The sequence below is a fragment of the Zalophus californianus genome, chromosome 5 (assembly GCF_009762305.2).
Source record: "Zalophus californianus isolate mZalCal1 chromosome 5, mZalCal1.pri.v2, whole genome shotgun sequence".
Classification (NCBI taxonomy): Eukaryota; Metazoa; Chordata; class Mammalia; order Carnivora; family Otariidae; genus Zalophus; species Zalophus californianus.
Window position 1 is genome coordinate 60,155,899 of NC_045599.1, and position 23,609 is coordinate 60,179,507.

General features: G+C 35.5%; 1 protein-coding gene across 2 annotated transcripts in view; it reads left to right on the forward strand.

Moving 5' to 3' along the window:
• Positions 1 to 332: 332 nt before the first annotated feature.
• Positions 333 to 23,609, forward strand: part of TENT2 (terminal nucleotidyltransferase 2) — a 68,171-nt gene continuing 44,894 nt past the window's right edge. The window contains exons 1-5 of one of the 2 annotated variants that reach the window (XM_027605042.2): positions 333 to 1,722; positions 1,952 to 2,021; positions 8,343 to 8,516; positions 8,721 to 8,810; positions 11,584 to 11,821. In XM_027605042.2, the coding sequence (XP_027460843.1) occupies positions 8,380 to 8,516; positions 8,721 to 8,810; positions 11,584 to 11,821 (465 nt within the window). In that variant the 5' untranslated portion in view covers positions 333 to 1,722; positions 1,952 to 2,021; positions 8,343 to 8,379. Of the gene's footprint in view, positions 2,022 to 8,342; positions 8,517 to 8,720; positions 8,811 to 11,583; positions 11,822 to 23,609 lie in introns of both variants that reach the window. The other variant, XM_027605043.2, reaches the window with a different exon arrangement.

Consider the following 23,609-nt stretch of genomic DNA (forward strand, 5'->3'; position numbering starts at 1 on the left):
ACAGAATAAGTCTCAATAAATTGAAAATGATTCAAATTATGCAAAGTATGTTATCTGATTATCTGATTACAATGGAATTAGAAATCAGCGACAGGAAGATGTCTGGAAAATTCAATTTTTGTAGACTAGGTAACACACTAATAACCCATGGCTCAAAAAAAAAAAAATCTCTGGCGAAATTAGAAAGTATTTTGAAATGAAGGAAAATGAAAACATATTAAAATGTGTGAGGTGGGGTGCCTGGGTGGCTCAGTTGGTTAAGCGACTGCCTTCGGCTCAGGTCATGATCCCAGAGTCCCAGGATGAAGTCCCGCCTCAGGCTCCTTCCTGCTCAGCAGGGAGTCTGCTTCTCCCTCTGACCCTGCCCCCCTCATGCGCGCGCGCTCTTTCTCTCTCTCTCTCAAATAAATAAAAAATCTTTAAGAAAATAAAACGTGTAAGACGTAAAGAAATACTCTGAGGGACACATCCCACCCAATGCCTATATTACAAAAGAAACGTCTATAATCAGTGATCTCAGTCTCTAAGTTAAAAAACTAGCAAATAATGAAAAAATTTGAAAATTAAGGAAAAAAAAGTAGAAGAGAGGAAATAAACCTGAGCAGAAATCAATGAAATAGGGAACAAAAACAATAAAGAAAACCTATGAAAGCAAGAGTGCTTTGAGGGATTTGAGATCAGTAAAGTTGATAAGCCTCTTGCCAGAACGATCAGGAAAAAATAAAGATGACACAAATTACCAATTTCAGAAATGAGAAATTCTTCTGTAGGTATTAAAAGGAAAATAATACTGTTAAAAGATTGACATTAACAAATCCCAACAACGTAAGATATTTTCATAACCATTAAAGCTCACTACAGAACAAATATTAAATATTTGTTGAATTCGGTAATGTTAAGATATTATTAAAAGCAGGGTGCTGAGTCCAGGCTTCACACAGAGACAAATAAGGCATTTTCAACCCCAAGCGGCTTTCATTTACTGGAGGAGTAAAAAAAAAAAAAAACAAAGCTTAATACAGATCCGGTGCTGAGGAGCGAGGGAAAACTGGGTCAGAGAAAGCTTCTCTGGGGAGGAGTCATTCAGCTGAGACAAGAAAAAGCCGTTAAAATATGGGTATCAGAAAAAGAGCCGCTGTGCGTCATATCAGGTGGTAGGTAGCCCAGAGGAGCCCTCCGCGACCGGGCCTCTGCCGAACGCCTTGTCCTCCCTGTCTCTGAGGTGTCCCATCTCTTTCCCCACTCGCGCTCACTGGCGCTAGGCGTCCACCTCCGGCCAAACCGGGACTGCAGCAGTGTGCGCCTGCGCACTCAAGCAAAGTGCTCGCTGGAGGGGGCGAGGCGGCTGCCGGAAGTGTGACCTCTCGCTCCCTGCTCGCTCTTCCCATCCGGGGTCGTGGAGGTCTTCCGGGTGTTCCTGACAGGGTTTTCTACGCCGTTTTTTCGGCGAATTTTTGGTCTTCCGCTTCTTGCTACCGGCCCGAGCCTTCCGCACGCTTGCTAGCCCTGTCTTTTCTTGTGTCGCTCCTCCCCGGCCGCCGAGCCCGGGGTTTAGATTGCAATCGGGATCCGGAGCCAGGCCTAGCCCTTCCGCAGGCCACTACCTGCTTTGGCTGGGGCGAAAGCTACAACCGTGCACGCCGGACTCTCGCTGCTCGGGCCTTGGAGCTCCTGGGCGAGCAGTGCCGGTAGGCCCTGCTTAGCCCTTCCCCAAGGACACCTGTGAGTCAGGGGGGTTTCGGAAAAGGACGCAACCGTGTAGGCCCAGGTCGGGGGCGGGGCTCGGGGAACTTTTCCCGAAACCTCACTGTTATGTTTGCGTGGGAAGTTCCGGCAATATTTCTTAGACGTCCCAGACTTATGGGCGGCCCCCAGGCTGCAGCACTTTTTGAAGAATCTTAGGACCAGTTACTTTTTCCACTCGTTTCCCTTCCTCGCACCCGGTTCTCAGTCTAGGACCATAAGAGGAAGACTGTCTTGGGACCCCTGCATGGTGTTTCAAAGGGTGGTGAAAAACTAAGGTAAATATCTGGATTAATAATTTAAAATTTAAGACTTTGTATTAAATGGGCTTCAGTTCTTCATTTTACAGTAAAGTGCACAGTTCAGGACTGTCAGATTGTTGTACCCTTTTCTTCCCGTTAAGCCTTTGTAGTTAGACTCCTTGTCTCTTTAGGCCAGAACACGATGGGGTTTATGTGTCTCATAATATCTGGAATATCCAAATACCCCGTCTTGTTTTCTCTCTTTTAGCTCTTTGTTTAAAATAGTAGTTCTTTATTTAGATTGCGGATACCAGTAGGAAACAAAGAGAAACTAAAACTCAAGCTAAATCGGAACTTGTTAACAGATATGTGGTATGTGATTTTGTGAGGAAAGATCATAACTGAACACTAAATCTGTGTTTGTATTACCGGTAACATACTATTTTTGTAAATACTGTCTTGTATGGTGTTTTACTACAGGTTTTTAATATGTACAGCCAAAAGGCTCATAGTAGCTAGCCAATAATGGTAATATTATTTTGTTGGTATGTTAGCCCCAGTTATGTCTAATCTGGAAATGCTCCATAATATAGGCTTTATGTGAAACAGGCTATTTATCAATCATTTAAGAAATGTCCATTTCAAACCACATGACATTATTTTTTAACTCTTGGATGGAATCTAATTCTTAATAAAAAGGAATGTTCTTTTCAAAACCTTCAGGTAGTTTTGACAGTGGATGAGCAGGATTTAGGAATTGGGCTTTTTGGGTGGTGGAGAAAAGAAGTGAGTTTAGGATATCAAAGACATTTGGACAAAGTGGACAGATAACTTGATTTAGTTGCCACAGTTCTGTCTTTTGGCTTTTATCCTAGGGAGATTCTGCTTTCCAGGAAATCCTGTTGAAGGAATTATATAATCTTGAAAGTTCTCTTAATTGGTTGGAGGAGAGATCAGGTTTAGGACAGAAATTCCAGGTTGTGAGTTACAGGAGCAAATACTGTATCAGTAGGAATTACTTTGCAAACTACCCTTAATACAGCTTTGTCTTTCATGTATGATTATTTACAAATAAACCTGTATAATATCCCATTGTGTCAACCTTAGTCAAGAAGCAACTTTTAAGATTTTTTCCTGACAAGAATCAATGCAACAGTTTTAAAACACACCAAAAATTCCTAGATTATCCTATTTTATAGTCATGTACATATTGAGAAACCGGTAACTTTCAAGCTAAGAAAAACGGGATATCACCAATATCTGGATTGTATTTATTTATCATGCAATTCTTATACCTGCTACCACAGTTAATGTGGAATAGTGTTTTATGTAGATCATCCAGTAGACTTAGTGAAGAAGCCTTTCATTCGGAATATAAAGAAAAATATTTAAAATTTGATAGATGTCTCCTTAATGCTGCAGTGGTAATAGGTTTGCTGGATTTTATACTCTAAAACTCTATATTCTGGGGATGCCTGGGTGGCTCAGTCAGTTAAGCGTCTGCCTTTTGCTGGGGTCATGATTCCGGGGTCCTGGGATCGAGTCTCGCATCGGGCTCCTTGCTTGCCTACTTCGCCCTCTGCCTCTGCTGCTCCCCCCTGCTTGTGCTCTCTCTCTCTCAGATAAATAAATAAAATCTTAAAAAAAAAAAATAGAACTCTATATTCTGTTTAAAAGATGATCCCTTGTATTGTTTGTGATAGATTATTATTTTTGGATTCTTTCGTTTTTTTGGATTATTTTAGATTATTCTTATCTTCATCAATATCACTGTTGAAAGGTATTAGAAAAAATATTAGAAGGAAGAACTGAAATTCATAGACTTTTGTTTTACTTCCTCATCGTCATGCAGGATGCCTATGTTGTGGGGCATTGAATGCCATTCCCATAGGAATGATCTTACTGTGAGGGCTGTCCTAGTTAAGAGCTAGACTGGAGGGCCAAGATTCATAATGAGGAGAACCTGACAGATACTTTATTGTGGAGGGCCTGCAAAAGCTTCGATGCTTATCTGGGAATTTGGGATAGGCTGAACTAGATACCTGCCCTAAGGTAAACTTGGCTAAGTAATCATTGTAAGCTCTTAAGCCTTGGATAATTTGGTCATTAGCTTTGTTGAGTACTACTGGGGCACAAGACACCTTTTGACTTACTCCTAGTTTGGATCTTAACATGTCTTGGGATAGAAATAAGGTGAAGTCTGGGCTGTCATATCGTTTGGGGTCTTCCAAGTCTGAGTGCATGTGTATGGGACTTTATTTGGGTCCAGAGGAAAAACACAAGCATATAATTTATAGATGTAAACAAAGGGTTTCGAATTTTAACTATGAACTGATTTCAATAAATCTGAAAATAGGACATTTTAATTTTAGCTTTTCTGAATATAAATTCCTTCCCTTGTTTGATCGGATCTATAGTATCTGTATTCCAACAAAATGAAATACCAAGAAAAATTCATTATGATGAATTATATTTAATGTCATTTTCTCATGAATCTTATGATAGGAATTATGTTTATGGGAGTTTGGGACAGGGAAGCAGAATAAAGAAGGCCAAGAAAGAAAAGAGCATGAACCTGGGCAAAAGGTAGAGCAAGTCTTTAGTTGCTTGTCTTTAATCTTGCTTTCTGTGATTGAGTGTACTTTTAATAAAGGATTGTCTGGAATCCTGCTTGGTTCAAGATAATTTCCATTTCCTCTGAGCAGTGAAAATCAGTACAGCTTAGCAATTATGATAGGATTGATTTTTTTTTTTTTAAATCTCCTATAATAAGAGGTATAGACCTTTGAAAAGAGTTGGTAAATTCTTGTTTTCTGAAGGTAACACCTTGTCTCGCATTCACATTAGGGAGTTGGGCACTTGGGATGAGATCTGATGGTGGCCCAAGATTCTTGTTCACAATCCATTTTGAAGCCTGGACTGGTGAATCTCATTATCTGTGGCCAGCCTCGGGAATTTAAATTTTACAAAATTGAAAAAAAAAACAACAAAATTTGTATGAGTAATTTATTAGTTTCTTCCCAGATCTTTGTCTTTTTCTCTCCTATTTTCTCCTGCTCCAATTTTTCCAACCATCTGGTCTCAATACCCAGAGGCAGCTACATTTTTTTAAGCTGCTTAAGTGTTATTTTCCTCTGTTGTTCTAAAAAAAAAAAAAAAGCTTAAAAAATTTCTATAGCCAGTTTTTAAAATTGACATCTGCTGAAAATGAGGACTAAGCACCTTTATGTACCCTTTCTTATCATTAAATTGTGATGTATATGAACATGTAACTGTATATAATGTGTATGTAATCCTTAAATATAATATGTAATAAATGATATATAATAAATTTATTATAATTTTTGTTTAAACTAGTATTTTTAATGTTTGTGTTATTGTGAGAACCAAATAGGTAATGATTATATTTTCTTTTTTATATGACTTTTTGAGTTTTGTTTGTTTGTTTAGTAATTTCTTTTTAACCTGCTACTTTTCTGTTTCTATGATTATTTCTGCTCTGTTAGCAGAACTCCTCTTGGTGGTCAGATACATCAGGAAATCTTTCAGTAAAGTTTTAAGTTTTTTTCTCCTTGGCTATCTTCTTGAAACACTTTATCTTCTTGGCTCTAATTTAAGCTGGTAGCTTCCCTTCACCATCATCCTAGGGTATTTACTTTGTCTCTGCCCTACAGCAGATCTCCCTTTTCCTAGATCCCAGGTTTTGTTTTGTTTTTTGATACCTTACATGTCTGAACATGTTTTTATTCTACCTTGCCTTGATATTATACCTGGGTATGGAATTACTGCTTGAGAGCATTTCCTTCAGAGACTTGAAGGCACTGACTTCATTGTCTTATGGTTTCCTCTGTTGCTATTAGGGAGTTTAAAGACATTTTGATTGTCAGCCCTTTTATAACATTTTCCTCTTCTGTAATATTTTATAAGCCTCTTTTCCCTGATATTCCGAAATTGACCATACCTTGATGCATATATATATTTTTAATGGACTTTGTACTCATTAGGTCCTTTAATTCTCAGGATTGGTTTTCTTCAGTCCTGGACATTTTCTTGTGTTATTTATTTGATAATTTCCTTCTCTGTGTTTTCTCTCTTCTACAGGAACTTCTGTTATGTTGCATGTTGGACCATATAATTTGATTCTCTTTTATTTTTTCTCTTACTGTCCTGCCTCCTTTCTACCCTCACCCATTTTTCCTTTTTCTTCTAAGAGATTTCCTCAGTGTTACCTTTTAAGTTTTTACTCAGTATTTCTGCTTTCAATTTTGTAATTTCCAAGAGCCTTTTTTGCTTTTAAGTATATTCTTTTTTTTTTTTTAAGATTTATTTACTTATTGGAGAGAGAGAGAGAGGAATGTGTGAGCAGGGGGAGGGGCAGAGGAAGAGAGAAGCAGACTGTGCTGAGTGGGGAGGCTGATGGCAGGGCTTGATCTCAGGACCCTGTGATCACAACCTGAGCTGAAATCAAGAGTTGGACGCTCAACTGACTGAGCCACCCAGGTGCCCTGAAAACAGCATATTCTTGTTTTATGTATGCAGTTTCTTAAATTAATTTTTTTTCACTTTTAATTTGTTCTTGGCATTGTTTTTGTTTATTCCTTGATCTTTTTTTCTGACAGTGATCTGTGGATGTTTATTTTACATGAGAGGTACTAGAAATCTAATCACAAAAAGCAAGCTCTGTTTGTATGGATGGGCAGCTCAGTAGTAGGCTTCACTGTAGTTTGCTAGCAAGCTTAACTTCTCCTTGGTGGAAAACTGTTACTATATTATAGGTTCTTTGGTTACCATATTATATAGTTTCTTTCTCAGTTATTCTGTAGATGAGTTTTCTTATTTTTTTTTTAGATTTCATTTATTTATTTATTTGAGAAAGCGAGAATGAGAGAGAGAGAGAGAGCACATGAGAGGGGGGAGGGTCAGAGGGAGAAGCAGACTCCCCGCTGAGCAGGGAGCCCGATGCGGGACTCGATCCCAGGACTCCAGGATCATGACCCGAGCTGAAGGCAGTTGCTGAACCAACTGAGCCACCCAGGCGCCCTGAGTTTTCTTATTGACTCATGGGAGATGGGCTGGGGATCCTATTTTCACTTTGTTGATTTTACTTAATACTTGTTTTCAGTTTGTTACCTTAACCTATTCTTTGTAAGTTTACAGCCTTTTGGGATCAGTCATTGCAAAGTATAAATATCTAGTCTCTTGCCTGGGTCAGTGAATGGTTCTGATTGCTTTGTATAGTAGCCCCCCCCCATCCTCAGAGGAGATAGTCCAAGACCCCCAGGGATGGCTAAAACTGGGTACTACCGAACCCTATATATATATATATATATATATATATATATATATATATATATACATACACACACACATATATATATACACACACACACACACACACTGTTTTTTTCCTATATATACAACCTATGATAAAGTTTAATTTATAAATTAAGCACAACTAATAAGAAAATAGAAACAATAATCTACTGTAATAAAGGTTTTATGAATGTTGTCTCTCAGAATGTCTTATACTGTATTCACCTTTCTTGTGATGATGCTATAGGTGATAAAATGCCTATGTGATGAGATGAAGTGAGGTGAATGATGTGTGTATGTGACATATTGTTAGGCTACTATTGACCTGATGATATGTCAGAAGGAGGATCATCTGCTTCTGGGCTGCAGTTGACCACAGATAACTGAAACCACAGAAAATGAAATCGTGGATAAGGGGGGGACTACTGTGTATAAATTTTCCCCATTGCCGTGGAACAAGCTCTTTTACTGGACATCCTTTATATAAGTTATTTAGACTTTGAAGTGAATCTCAGAATTTTAGAGTTATTAGGCAGTACAGATTCCTTCCCTTGTTTGAGCAGATCTCTAAGAAGATCTGTAAGATTTATATCCTAGGAATCGGGTTGTCATATTATGGCTTACACCTTTGAATAAATTAGATTGGGTATAAACATAAGAGTCTGTATGGCTTCATTAAATGTCTGTATTGGGTGGTTTCTGTTTTATCAGAGTATATGGTGATAACTTGATTTCTGAAAGATGTGTTGATATTAGGGTACATTCATCAGAAATTAGAAACTTGCATATATTTTACTATCATTTGAATAATATTTTTAGATTTAAAATTCATTATTAGCAAAAAATAAAAAAAGTAAAGTTAAAAAAATTCATTATTAGCAAATTTTTTGTTACCTGTAGTGGGACTTAGAAATCTGTTTAAGCTTTTGAAATAACTTTGCAAATGAAATTCATAACTTGGTAACTAATTGCTTTAAATAGTAGATACTAGTTAGGGTTCAATATTTTTAAGATATAATAATTTGTTTTTTAAAACTATTCTAGGTAGAAGAATACATGTTCACTTTTAGTGAACAAGAGCATGTTCCCAAACTCAATTTTGGGTCGCCCGCCTTTCACCCCAAACCATCAACAACATAATAACTTCTTCGCCCTGTCACCAACTCTTTATTCACACCAGCAGCTTATAGATGCACAGTTCAACTTTCAGAATACAGAGTAAGTATGGTGATACTTTGGTCCATATCGTTTATAAATTTTGTTTTCTACTTGACACAAACTCTTTTTATATGAAACATTTGAAGTTAAAATGTCATTGTCTTGTGTTCTTTTGATCAGTGAAATATATTTAGTTCTTATGAAATTGGTTTTTTGTTTTTAAGGTAAAAATGTTTACTACTGTTTTTTATCTGTTTTTGGTAGCTTGTCAAGAGCTGTGTCTTTACAGCAGTTGACATATGGAAATGTCAGTCCAATACAGACCTCAACATCTCCGTTATTTCGAGGAAGGAAGTAAGTACTTCTTAATTATTTTAAAAGAAGAGTTGGCATGTCTCAGAACTGTAGATCACTGTTTCCTGTATTAAGATTGGGTGGGTACTATGCCCTAAGTTTTATTTTCTGGAACCTGTGCGATCAGTCCTATCAGAGAATTTTAAAACTTCTATATATTTAAAAAAGTTTAGGGATATTTTTGTTGATTTATTCCTGACACAGCAAATTTTAGATGGAGTGAAGCTATATTTCTTCAGAATATTACTTTGAATTGAGATATTAACTAAATGAGATGGTTTTCTGTATTAGTTTGCTAGAGCTACTGTAACAAAGTACATCAGCAACAGAAATTTATTTTCTCACAATTCTGGAGGCCAGAGGTCCAAAAGATCAAGGTGTTGGCAGGTTTGGTGTCTTCTGAGGCCTCCCTGCTTGGCTTGTAGATGGCTGCCTTCTCTGTGTCCTACATGGTCATTCCTCTGTCTGTGTTTTCTGTGTCCTAATCTCCTCTTCTTCTAAGGACACTAGTCATATTGGATTAGGGCTCATTTTAATGACACCATTATAATTTTTTAAAGGCCAAATGTCCAAAACCACATTTTGAGGTACTGGGAATTAGGGCTTAACTATAAGAACTTTGAGAGTACACAGTTCAGCCCATAAATACCTTTTTTCTAGTAAAGTTTACTATTTGATTTATCTAAATCTTATACAGGTAAGGTTCCTTAATAAGTATTCGTAAAAATTTCTGCATGACTTAAAGCTTTCTACAGAGAAATGAGAGTCAATTAATTTTAACCAGTTAAAAGTAATGGGTGTATTACAAAGTAATTATAATAGAACTTTAGAGATGATTATTAAAATAAAATTTGGCAGTACTTGTAAGATATTACTGTTTAAAGCCTATGTAAATATTCCATAACTTTACATCCAATTAAAAATAACACTAGCTAAGTATTATTTATTTATTTGTTTGTTTGTCAGTGAGTGAGAGAGAGCATGCAAGCAGGGGGAGTGGTAGGCAGAGGGAGAAGCAGGCTCCCCGCTGAGCAAGAAGCGTGATATGGGGCTCAGTCCCAGGACCCTGGGATCGTGAACTGAGCCGAAGGCAGACTCTTAACCGACTGAGCCACCCGGGCGTCCGCCCCCCCCCCTTTTTTTTTTTTTATTTATTGATGACTCATGTAATTGGCATTGTTCTTAGGACTTTACAAATAATTTGATTAAGTTTCACAACACTCTATGAGGTATGTTATTCCTCTTCTGTTGAGAAAGATGAGGCACACAGAGGTTAAGTAACTAGTTATTCAGGTGGAAGCGCAATTGGGATTTGAACCCAGGCGGTCTGGCTCTAGATCCTCTGCTTAGAAGCACTGTGAGTTCTTCAGAGTTGTTGTGGAAAGCTATATAATGATGCTAAAAGTATTGACTTTATTCAGATTTTAATTTTTTTGAAGTTGTCTGGATAGCTAACTTGTGAATCACAAATGAAAACAAATTCCATTGGCTCATAGTTACACATATTTTAAAAACTAAAATTGGCATTCTCAATAGAACCTATTTAGCATATAAAGCTAAATCATTTTTATATTAAAAGATATTAAATATACTCTTGTTAGCATTGTATACCCACTTATTTTGTGGATCAAGGAGTGAGGAATTGGGGTGATCCTAAAGGAGTGTTGTAATGAAAACCTTCAGGTGGCTATGACCCATAGAATTTTAGAGCTTAAAAGCAATCAGACCATTTCCCATGGCCTAAATTATTATCTGTATGAACAACTTAATGTATCAATGAAGTATTTTTTTAAACAAATAATTATTTTTTAATTATTTCCTTTTGCTTTATTATTTTGAAAAATTTCTGCCTCCAGAAAAATTTAAAGAATAGTACAATAAAACCCTGTATGCTGTTTACCTAGATTCATTAAAGTTGTGCTATATTTATTGTCTTTTTTGGCTTCTTTTTCTCTTTACCCCTACTTTTTTTCCAAACTTTTTCTATGAAAAAGTTGTAGACATCACTTCATTCTACCCCAAAGCACATTAGTGTGTTCCTCCTAAGAACCAAGGATCTTCTCCTATATAACCAAAATGCATTTGTCATGCCCAAGAAATTTAACATTAATACATTACTGTTATCTGAAATGCAGTTAGTTTTCATATTTCTTTGGTTGTTCATTGTCTTTATAGCTTTTTAATATGATCTTTCCAACTGATGAGCCAGAACATAGGTGGACTTAAAGAGCCTTTTTATATATATATATAAATAAATTTACTTATTATTATTTTTTAAGATTTTATTTTTAATCTCTACACCCAATGTGGGGCTCGAACTCACAACGTAGAGATCAGGAGTCACATGCTCTACTGACAGCCAGGTGCCCCTTTAAGAGCCTTTTAAAATATATAACTCTCAGTTCACTTAATCTTTTCTCCCTATGTTAGAATTTGGGTTTTTATTGTTAGTGTTTCTATGAATAGAAGTTTTCCTACAAAGTTTTCACTGGTGAGATAAAACATTGGGGGTAGTTCAAATGTAGGTGACTAACCCTGATGTACATATGTAGTTTTTTTTTAATATGCATTATTACTATTTGTTTTTCCTAAGGTGTTTTTCTAAGGCATCTTTTGTGCTCACAATGAATATTTTAAGATTCATATAGAGCTAATAATGTGGCCTTGCTGTATTATTAGTCATTATTGGTATTATTTATATATTTTTAATTGTTTTCTGTTTGTTATTAGAAAGTTATATCTTTAATCACTAAGGTATATTGCTTGTTTTCAGGAGATTAAGCGATGAAAAAAACCTTCCTCTTGACGGTAAACGGCAGCGTTTCCATTCACCCCACCAAGAGCCAACTATAGTTAACCACATAGTGCCTTTATCAGGTGAAAGAAGATACTCAATGCCGCCATTGTTTCATACACACTATGTACCAGATATAGTCAGATGTGTTCCACCTTTTCGAGAAATACCATTTTTAGAACCTAGAGAAATCACACTGCCCGAGGCCAAAGATAAGGTAATAATAATGTAGATTTTAGTTTTACCTTTTGGGAAGTTAATATAATGTATTAAAAATATCAGAAATACCTAATGTTTTGGATTAAGTAGAATATGCCTTTTTTGCTCTGTTTAAACTACTTAACAGTTTTCTGTCTAAATTTGATTTTTTAAATTTTTTGTTAGCTGTTCTTTTATTTAAGTGCAGCTTTCATATCAGGAAATCAGATTTTCTCTGATTCATAAAAATCTGGATTAGGGCTCAGAACATTTGATTTCTTAGTTTAGAGAACTCTTGTTACTTTTATTACAGAGAAACACATATTTATGTGGTTATTGTAATAAAGTGTCAAAAAGCATTTTCTCTTGGGATATTTGTGTTTGTCATGAGGTTTTTGAATATCAAAAATAGAAAATCCAGGAGTCACTGAGAAACTAATACATTCAGAGTGATAACAATGAAGAGAAAGATTTATCTAGCAATATTATTTGTGAAAAGCATTTCAAATAAATGAAATGAAGCTATTAAATAATTTTTGAAAAATGACATTGTCATCATTGGGGAACAATGAGTTATTTAACCACTAACATTAGAAGCATATCCATCCCCCCCCACCAAAAAAATTCTAGGTAATTTAGAAGAGTTTATAATGTAAATATCTGCATTCTCTTGGCTTGTCTATGGCTTATATTTGCTGTTTTTGCATTTTCAAAGCTGCTCCATTTTTAAGAAATATGACATTTGTAGGCTGAGGGGAATGATCCTGAAGAGTGTAGTGACTTTGTTTTACTCATCTTTGGGTTCCTGGCAACCAGCATAGGTCTGGAATATAGTGAGTGTGCAGAAAATGTTGGGTCAAAAAAAGAACGCTTGCTTCATTCTTTAGTTGTGCTGCTTTTTATTCCTTTATCATTCTTTTTTTTCTTTGAGATAGAACTATCATAAATTTCATTCTTTTTAAGTGTATGATTCAGTGGTTTTTAGTATATTTGCAAAGTTCTGCAGCCATCACCACTATCTAATTCTAGTATGTTTTCATCATCCCCAGGAGAAATCTTGTACCCAGTAGCAGTCCCTTCCCCATCCCTAACCTTCCCACGCTGCCCCCCTGCCCTTGGCAACCACCAGTTGATTTTTTATCTCTATGGATTTGCTTATTTTGGACATTTCATATAAATGGAATCATACATTGTGTTGTCTTGCTTTTTTTCACTTAGCATATTATTAAGGTTCATCCATGCATGTGGCATGTGTCACTTCTTTGTCTCCTTTTACAGTTAAATAATATTCCATTGTATTGATATATCCTATTTTGTTAATGTATTCATCAGTTGATCAACTTTGGGGCTGTTTCTGCTCTTTGACTATACTGAATAATGCTACTCTGAAAATCTGTGTACAAGTTTTTGTGTGGACATATTTTCATTTCTCTTGGGTATATATCTAGAAGTGAAATTGCTGGGTTATGTGGTAACTCTATAACTTTTTGAGGAACTGTCAAAGTGTTTTCTAAAGTGGCTACACCATTTTACATTCTCACCAACAGTGTATAAGTGTTCCAATCTCTCTCCATCCTTGCCAGCACTCATTATTGTCTGTTTTTTTGATTATAGCCATCCTGGTGGGTATGAAATGGTATCTCATTGTGATTTTGAGTTCCATTTTGCTAATGATTAATGATGTTGGTCATCTTTTCATTTGCAGGTTGGCCATTTGTGTATCTTCTTTGGAAAACTGTTCAGATCTTTTGCCCATTTTTAATTGGGTTATTTATTTTTTATTGTTGAGTTGTAAGAGTTCTTTATAATTCTCAATATTAGACCTTTATCAGATTTATGATTTGCAAATATATTCTCCCATTCTGTGGTTTGTCTTTTTCCTTTCTTGATGGTGTGTTTCTTTGAGACACAAAAGCTTTTCATTTTAATGAAGTCCAATTTATCTGTTTTTCTTTGGTTGCTGGAGCTTTTGGTGTCATATATGAGAAACCATTGCCTATCCAGTGTCACAAAGATTAATGTCTGTGTGTTACTCTGAGAATTTTATAGTTTTAGCTCTTAGATGTAGGTCTTTGGTCCATTTTGAGTTAATTTTTATATGATATGAAGTAGAGGTCCAACTTCATTCTTTTGCTGTTAGTCCAGTTGTCCCAGCACTATTTATTAAAAAGATTCTGTCATTTTTTTTTGTTATTATGAAGTAGGAAAGCAGTTAGGTGAAAATGGCAGGAGGGAGGAAGAGGCAAAGTAAAATGGGAAAAGACTAACTTGAGAAGTTTTGGTACTGTTCCTCCTCCTCCCTCCCAGCCCCCCATTCTTTCTCCTTTCTTTGCTTTCTCATTTTAAAGAAACTCTTGTAATACTATAATGTGAAAGCCTGTGGTGTAAATCAAATCCGACCAATTCTTTGAGTGAACATTAAGAATCTTTTACTATATGTGGGTTTTTAATGTATGTATGCAGGCTCATTTTTTATGGAATTTATAAGTATTGAAGCTTTCTATATTTTTGCATGTATTTATATGTTTAATAGTTAACTATTAGAACTAACTAAATAACTGCTAGTTCTGCATATAGACTAAATATATGTTGAGTCTCAGTAAATTTAATAACATAATTTATATCAGTATGTATCATCTAGTAAAGTATGGTTCCATATCAATAACTTTGCTTAATAACATAGGAAAAGATTCTCTTAAATCTTACGTTTTTGGAGTAAGCATTTATTTCAGAAACATAAAGATATATTTTGTTGTTAAGGCAATTTCTTTGAGTGCTACTCTCTACTTGCCTAGTTGTAGGGGAAAGAAGGCAAGCGATTAGTTCTGTGTTCATTCTTTAAGCGAACACTTTTAAAGAAAACTAACATTTATTGATGTCTTTTCTCTTCTAGGCATTCTACATATGTTATGTCATTTAGTCTTTTCAACAACCCCATGACATGGATATTACCCTAATTTTACTGAGGCTCAGAAAGCTAAATAACTTGCTCAAGGTCACAGCTAGTAAGTGACACAACTGAGATTTGACCCTTGTCTCTGATAATACAAAGAGGAGGAACTTAAGATGCTTAAAATCAAGGGTAGGGAGATGACATTCTTAGCATTGACTATAACACCAGGTAATCTGTGACAGTAGTGCTAATACTAATAAGTATCTTTCTTTGCCAGCAGTGTGTTCAATGATTTGTATTGTTTACCTCTGTTTACCTCTGCTACAGTGTGAAGTGAATGGGAGCTTCAGTGTGAAATAAAAATGGGGTAGTGGTTTCAGGCCTTGAATGCGCAGTAGAATGCCACTGAAGGTTTTTGAGTAGAGGAATAGCACAATCAGATTGGCATTTTGGAGAAGATGGTTCTTGTGATATAGTGGAGTTGAGCTTGGAATAAGGAGGGCCTGGAAGATGGATTATTATTACCTTGAAGGCTGTTAAATTCACTCAGATGAGACGTGCTGAAGCTTTCAGTTATGGCATACGGTAGTGAGAAAGATGTGAGAGACCATGCATAAGGAAAATTGGTAGAATGTGTGGAATCATTGAATATAGGGAAGAGAGAGAGAGAGGCATTTGTGGCTCCAATGATTTGATTTTGGACTACTAACAGAGATAAGGAATATAGATTTGGGGTATATAAATTAATTGAGGAACTAGTCAAGAACTATTTGGAACCATGGTAAGATCTGTAATTTTTGTGCACTTGAGAAAGCTTGTATTCTGAATATTGCTCACTAAGAATATAGGGCTATGGGAAAATAGAGCTGGAGTAGGCTACTCAAAATTTAAACAATTTTGTAACCAGAACACTATCAAGAGTAGTAACTGATGCCTTGGGAAATAACTTGGTCAGACCAGTAGGCGGCTTCGTATGGCTGGATGCTGCTGCAGGGGATATTAAAAATATACAAAATAGAGTTGGGATACTGCCTTGTGGTGGACATTGAGACAAGGCAGTTAAAAGTGGAGCTCTGAGTCAGTGAGGCTGCTGTTATAGACACAGAGGGAAATACATCAGCAGAGAGCTGTCTGAGGCTGACGGGATGCTTTATTGAGTGGGAACCGTCAATATAGTGGGAACCCAAATAGGTGGGAACTTATTTTTAGTTGTGTTAGATCTATAAGGACTCCTACTGTGCAGCAGCCAAACTGAGGAATTCTTTTTCTTTCTCATGAAGGTTATGATGTAGAATTTCAGCTCCGTGTTCAAATTAACTAACATGTTGAATTGATACCATTCACCTACTTATCAATTGTCTATAAGCTAATTGGTATTGTAGAAAAATATGTTGTAGTTGAATTGGCAGTATATATTTCAGAAGCAAAGCAGGGCCAGAGATACAAATTCTGAAGTCTCCTGTAATGAAACTCTTGGGAGTAGACTAGATTCTGTTTTTATTTATTATTCAACAAATACTTGTGAGTGCTGTTATCTATGTGCTACAATGTTGTACCACAGTGTTGTGCTAAATATACATGGTCACGGTCTCTTTACCATATACACACAGTATAGTGAGAGGGAGAACCGTTAAAGAATGGCCATTCAAATCACAGTTTTATTTATATATTTGTAAGTTCAGTGAAGGAAAATTGCAGTTCTGAGAGAGTGTTTTTGAGGTCAGGGAAGGTCTAGAGGAGGTAATGTTTTAGCTGAGATCTGAAGGATGAGTAGGGGTTAACTAGGGAAAGAGTGGTGGGGTTGGAGAGAATGCTTCAGAGAGAAGGAACAGTATCTTTGAAGGTCCTCCTGTAGAAAGGAACATGGAGTATGCAAGATCTGAAAGGAGGCCAAGGTGGCTAGAGTTTGGTTGATGAGGGGAAAGTGGCTGAAGTGTGGTAGGAGAAGTGGGGCGAGGGCCAAACACTAGTATGTTACTTTGGTGTTCAGCCTAAGAGCAGTGATATACCATGCAGGGTGTTTTTTAGGCAGGGAAGAGAGAGAAGTTAAAATTATTTTGACTTCACTGTGGAATTTGAACAAGGATAGATGTAGGAAGTTATTGGATTCTATTCTAGGTAAAAGGTAGTGGTGCCTTGAATTATGCAGTGTTGGTAGTTAAGATGAAGAGAAATTATTGGATTTAAGCTGTATTTGGGAATTGGAATTGATAGGATTTGGTGATTTGATTAGATTATGTCACCTATTAGGCCTCTTGACTCTTGACATTTTGGAGCAACTTTCTTTAAGGTGGAGAGGCTGTCTTGTGCATCTTAGAATGTCTAGCTGCATTTCTGGCTTTAACTCACTAGATGCCACCAATCCTGTTAAGAGAAACAAAAGTCAACAGACATTGCCAAATGTCCCCTGGGTGGGGGTGGGGGGCTGGGGGTGGCTGGTGGGAGTGGGGGTGGGTGGGTGGGTACAGAATTGCCTCTGGTTGAGAACCACTAGATTAGAGAAGAAGGTACTGAGGATTACTTTAAGTTTCGGTCTTCTACATGGATTCATGGTAGGATCATTCACTGAGATGGAACAAAATGGAAAAGGAACAATATGTTTGTGTGTGTTTAATAGGAATTGGAGGATAAACAGGGGCCACATGAAGTCTGTGGACATGTTGTCTTTATCGTACATTTGAAACATCAAATTAGATATTAGAGATGATAGTTTAATATTATAGATCTGAAATTCACAGGAAAGATACTGACCAGAAATGTACATTTGGTAATCATTGGCATATAGATGGTAATTGAAACCAAGATGGTGGATATGATTGTTCAGGGAGAGAAGAGAGCCTGGATTCAAGACTGAAATAGTTTGTGGGAAGAATGGGAAAACAGAAATGGAAACTAAAAGTATATACAACTGTTTTTGGGAAGTTTGGCTGTAAAGGGGAGGAGCTAAAGATTTGAAGTTGGAACAAAGGTTTTTTTTTTAATTTTTAAGGTTGGAGAAAGTTTAACCACATATAAACGTTTATGGGAAAGATTTAGTGGAAAGAGAGGAGATTGACTACTCAGCAAAGAAAAAAACAATCATCATAAGTTTCTTCAGAAGGTAGAAAGGGCATGGATCCTGCTTATAGGTGGAGTGATTGGCTTTAGAGAAGAGAAAAGCTTTTTGGAATTGGGAGGATAGGGGAGGATTGGTGTAGATAACGAGGAAGTTTGTAGATATGATAGGGAGTTCCCATAGTTGAGTGGCTCCTTCCTGTTTTCATTCTGGGTTATTGTGCAAGGTTATCTATTAAGAGTGGGGAGAATGAAGTGGGATGTCCAAGGTTTGAGGATAGTGGAGAAGGTTTGAAATAGCATTGACTGAGTGCAGTAAATCAAGCTGTGAAATAGAGAAATATAAATAGAGAAATAGAATGGAGAAGACTTGAAACAGTACTTGCTGTATAGTGTAGAAGACCGACCTAAGATTGGTAATAATGAATTTATTGTAATTAATATATATCAGTCAGCTGGCTCAGCCAGCACCAAGGAAATATTTTGTTAGTAAAAGTTTTAATCACTTTGAAAATTCATATTCTTCGTTTTGAAACCTGAAGACTTAAGTTTTTGAAAATGAATACGCTCTGAATTTACTTTTTTCCCTCCATTTTAAAATCTTTTGTGTTTTTCAAGTTGCTGTATTAACAAACAACTCTTTAAGTAAAATATCTGAATTACCTTTCTGAATTAACTTTTATTTCACTCTAGCTTTTAGGTGAATATATGGTTGCCTGGACAAAAAAGAGGCTGTAGAGGAATCAAGAGTTAACCAAGCTCCTGAATTCTATCTATTATAACTGTTCTTTGGAAATTCTGGTTAGTTTGAAGATATTAATTGAATTGAAGTAATTGATTTTGAATTTTTAGTTGAGATGAGGTTAGGCTGAGGTTTTCGTGGTATTGATTATAAAATAAAAGTGATTATGAGTGAATTACTCAAGATATCTTGTATAATGTTTAATTTTGGAAAGGAGAAAATTTTATGGATCCTCTTGGCACCCTTGGAGGAACAGTTTAGGGACGGTTATAGATCTCTTAGAGGCTCTGTCTTTAAAAAGTTTTCTTTTAAATTTCATCATTGCTCTTAGAAACAAATTTAAAAAGGGAATATTTGTAAAGCGTTAGCTCACTGAATTTCAAATACAGTTGGCCCTTGAACATCACAGTGATTAGGGGCGCCAACCTCCTATGCAGTTGAAAATCCTTGTATGACTTTTGACACCCAAAAAAATTCTTCTAATAGTCTACTGTATGTTACATGTATTATATACTGTATTCTTAAAGTAAGCTGGACAACAAATGTTAAAATCATACAAAAGAGAAAATACACTTATAGTACTATACTGCATTCATTGGAAAAAGTCTAAGTGGACCTGTGCAATTCAAACCTGTGTTATTCAAAGGTCAACTGTAGTTAAAATGTGTATGCCCACATCTCCTACCTACCTCTTTATTCCAGCCTTATTGAGGTATGATGACAAAAATTGTATGTATTTAAGTTGTACACTATAATGTCTATAAATTGTGAAATGACTACCACAATCAAGCTAATGTCCTTCATCTCACACAGTTACCATAGTTTTTTGTGGTGAGAACAACTAAGATCTATGCTCTTAGCAAATTTCAAGTACATAATGTATTATTATTAAAGTCACCATATTGTACATTATTTCTGGAATTATAACTGCAAGTTTGTATGCTTTGACCAACATCACCCCATTTCCCCCATACCTCCCAGCTCCTGATAATCACTGTTCTACTTTCTGCTTATTTATTTAACTTTTTAAGATTTAAGATTTAAAGTAAGTGAGATCATGCAGTATTTTTTTATGTGTAGCTTATTTCATTTAGTATAATGTCTTCCAGGTTTGTCCATGTTGCAAATGGCAGAATTTCCTTCTTTTGTAAGGCCAAATAATATTCCATTGTGTGTGTATATGTGTGGGTATGTATATGTGTATATATGTGTATATGAGTGTGTGTGTGTGTGTGTGTGTGTGTGTGTGTGTGTGTGTGTGTGTGTGTGTGTGTATGCCACATTTTCTTTATCCATTCATCCATTGACAGACATTTAGGATGTTTCCATATCTTGGCTATTGTGTTTAATGCTGTAGTGAACATGGAAGTGCAGATACCTCTTTGAGATAATGACTTTATTTCTTTTGAATATATACCCAGAAGTGGAATTGCTGGATCATATGGTGGTTCTATTTTTAATTTTTTGAGGAGCCTCCATACTGTTTTCCAGTAAGGTGGTAACAATTTACATTTTCACCAACAGTGTATAAGAGTTTCCTTTTCCTCTACATCCTGGCCAACACTTGTTACCTTTAACTTTTTGATAATAGCCTTTTAACAAGTGTGAGATGATATCTCATTATGTATTTGATTTGCATTTCTCTGATGATTAGTAATGTTGAACATCTTTTCAGGTACCTGTTGGCATTTTTGTATCTTCTTTGGATTCCAAATGTTTGTTCAGGTCCTTTGCCCATTTTTAAATTGGGTTATTGATTGATCGCTGCTGAGTCATATGAGTTTCTTATATATTTTGGATATTAACTCCTTATTGGATCTCTCATTTGCGAATATATTCTCCCATTTTGTAGGTTCCTTTTTCAATTTGTTGACTGTGCAGCAATTTCTTTAGCTGTGCAGAAATTTTTTAGTTTGATGTAGTCCCACTTGTTGATTTTAGCTTTTGTTGCCTGTGCTTTTAGTGTCAGATCCAAAAAAATCATTGCAAGACCACTGTCAAGGACCTTTTACCCTATGTTTTCTAAAGAGTTTTACAGTTTCAGGTCTTACTTTTAAATCTTTTTTTTTTTAAAGATTTTATTTATTTTCTTTTAAATCTTTAATCCACTTTGAGTTGATTTTTGTGTTTGGTGTAAGATAAGGGTCCAGTTTCATTCTTTCACATGTAATTTCCAGTTTGCCCAACATTGTTGAGGAATATCCTTTTCGTATAGTCTGTCCTATTGCATAGTCTTGGCACCTTTGTCGAAGATAAGTTAACCGTGTACATATGAGTTTATTTCTGGGCTCTGTAGTGGTCTGTGTGTCTGCTTTTATGCCAGTACCATACTATTTTGAATACCATACCTTTGTAATATAATTTGAAATCAGGAGTGTGATGTTTCCATTGTTATTCTTGCTCAAGATTGCTATAGCTTTTCTGGGTTATTTGTGGTTCCATGGGACTTTTACCAGTGCTTTTTCTATTTCTGTGAAAAATGCCATTAGAGTTTTGATAGGGTTTGCATTAAATCTATAGATTGATTTGGACTTTTTAAACAGTTTTAGTTCTTCCAGTCCATGAATGTGGGATATCTTTCCATTTATTTGTTGTCTTTAATTTCTTTTGTCAATATTTTATAGTTTTCATTGTAGAGCTCTTTCACCTCCTTGGTTAAATTTGTTCCTAGGGCTCTATCTTTATAATGTACGTGTCAGAAAAGTTTTGAAAGCTACTGAGATGTATTTTTCTGTAGAAAATCTAGGCCAGGACTGTACACAGTAGGTCCTCAAGTGAAAGCTTGTTTTGTTTTGTTTTTCCATTCTCCTTTTATTTCTTGGTCAAGTTCAATAATAATGTATGCCTAAAAGCAATCAGACTTAAGGGAAAGAAATCAGAATTCAAAGTGCCAAATCAGTGTTTTATAAATTAAGAAGACTCTACTCCACACAAAAACGTAATAATTTAACACAAAAACAAGGATTGTGTTTCTGGCATGACATTTTCCTGATTCTATTTTATTTTAGTCAATTTTAAGAGAAAGGGAATTTAGCATCAGTAATGAATTTAAACTTTTATTATATATCTATCTTTATTTTTCCAGAGTTATGTATGTAACAAAGATTATGGCAATCTTTGTTGCCTGAGGGGAGCGAGCAGGAGAGAGCCTGAGGAATTGATAGTTTTTGTTGAAATGTTTATGAATTAATAACTAATGTTTTCTGTACGATATTTAATTTTATTGCTCTTGTCTTTGAAAGCTCATTTCTGAGTTGTGTTTGTTGTTTCAGATAGCATTTATATTTAGTCAAAAACCTGTTACCGTTTTCATATAGTATATGATCAGGTTTTAGTAATCCCAGCTGAAAGATTTTTTTCACTTTCTTTTACATGGGGGCCCAGCTAACACGGACAAATGTAGAAGCTGCTGAGAATGACATGTGAAAGTTATACCTTAAGCTTTATTTATTGACACATTTAAAAGCTTTTCTGAATCTCAGTCTATACTTGTCCTTGATGACTTGTGTTGACCTAAGACAGTAACTTCATTGGTAATTTCTTTGAGCCTGACTTTGAAGAAAGGTTATAATATCTTTTAGGAAAAATGAACATATATATTTGGAAGAAACATTAATTTTAGTATTTTATACTATAGGTAAATATTTTGTACAGTTTTGAACAGATACAACTTTTATTTATAGTGAGAAAGAGATATCTTCTACAATTACTTTAAATTAAAGTAATAGATATTGGAAGGCAGCCTAAACAGGTAGTATTGTAGAGATTGAAACAACTTCAAGAATAATCTATTATATGGATACTTTGTTGGAATAATTTTTTTAAACCAATGATGAGGAAAAATATGCTTCTGAGTGAAACAAAAGCAAGTTCCTGAAGTGCCATTATTCATAGTCACCTTGGTATTACGTATATGATTTGAATATTTGATGCCTGATATTCATCAGCCAAGGAGAATTCATATCATACATTCCGCCCCCCTGAATTATAAGAACATTGAGCCATCTTCTGAAATATTTCTCTAAATTTAAGTAGTAGAAGTCTTATTTCAGCATGTATGTACATTTATTTTGAGTTTTGTCTCATTTGTACTCTATATTCTATATGGTGTCTATTCTAGGATGCAGGAACGTAATTTGATAATGTGAATCCCTAAGTAAATAGCTAGGTAGTGAGAATTCTTTTGTATAGAAACCTGTTAGTGCTCCATTATAGCAGTACTTGAAAGAGAAGAAATGTTTCAATGAATGTAAAAAAGGGAAAGGAGCAAGTATATAGAATTTTATATTTTTTTATATTTTTCACATAATCATGAATTTTTTTGGTATAGGAATGTTTCTATATGAATATCATTTGGATGAAAGAACTTCATAAATATGATAAAATTTCATTTGAGCATTGTTATAAAGAAATTTCTTTTTGCTACCTAAGAAATGTAGTTATATGTAGGATGATACCTACTATTAGTTCTAGGATTGTGTTGATCTGCCTAACTGATTCTCTAGATCATAAGGTCGGCAAAACTTTTTCTATAAGGGCCAAATAGTAAATATTTTAGACATGTGGGCTGTGTGGGGTCTCTGTTAGATATTCTTTTTTCTTTTCTCTCTTTTTGAAACAATGCTTAAAACATGTAAAAATTATTTTATCTTACTGCCTCAGCAAAACAGTTCAGGGACAGTATTTGGCTTATAGGCCATAGTTTGCCAGTCCTGCAAATCAATAAAATTTAATTGTTCAAGTGTTATTTAAAATTTTATATTAACCACTTTACTGGCCACTTCTTTCAAATCTTTTATACACTTGGATGCTTTTATTTTATTTTAAAAGATTTGATTTATTTATTTGACAGAGACACAGCGAGAGAGGGAACACAAGCAAGGGGAGTGAGAGAGGGGGAAGCAGGCTTCCCGCGGAGAGGGGAGCCCAATGCGGGGCTCGATCCCAGGACTCTGGGATCATAACCTGAGCTGAAGGCAAACGCTTAACGACTGAGCTACCCAGCACCTCTAAACTTGGATGCTCTTAAAAAGGTTTTTATGGAAAATATCAAATATATACAAAAATAGAATATAGTATCATAAATCCTATTACTGAGCTTTAAAAACCACCAACATA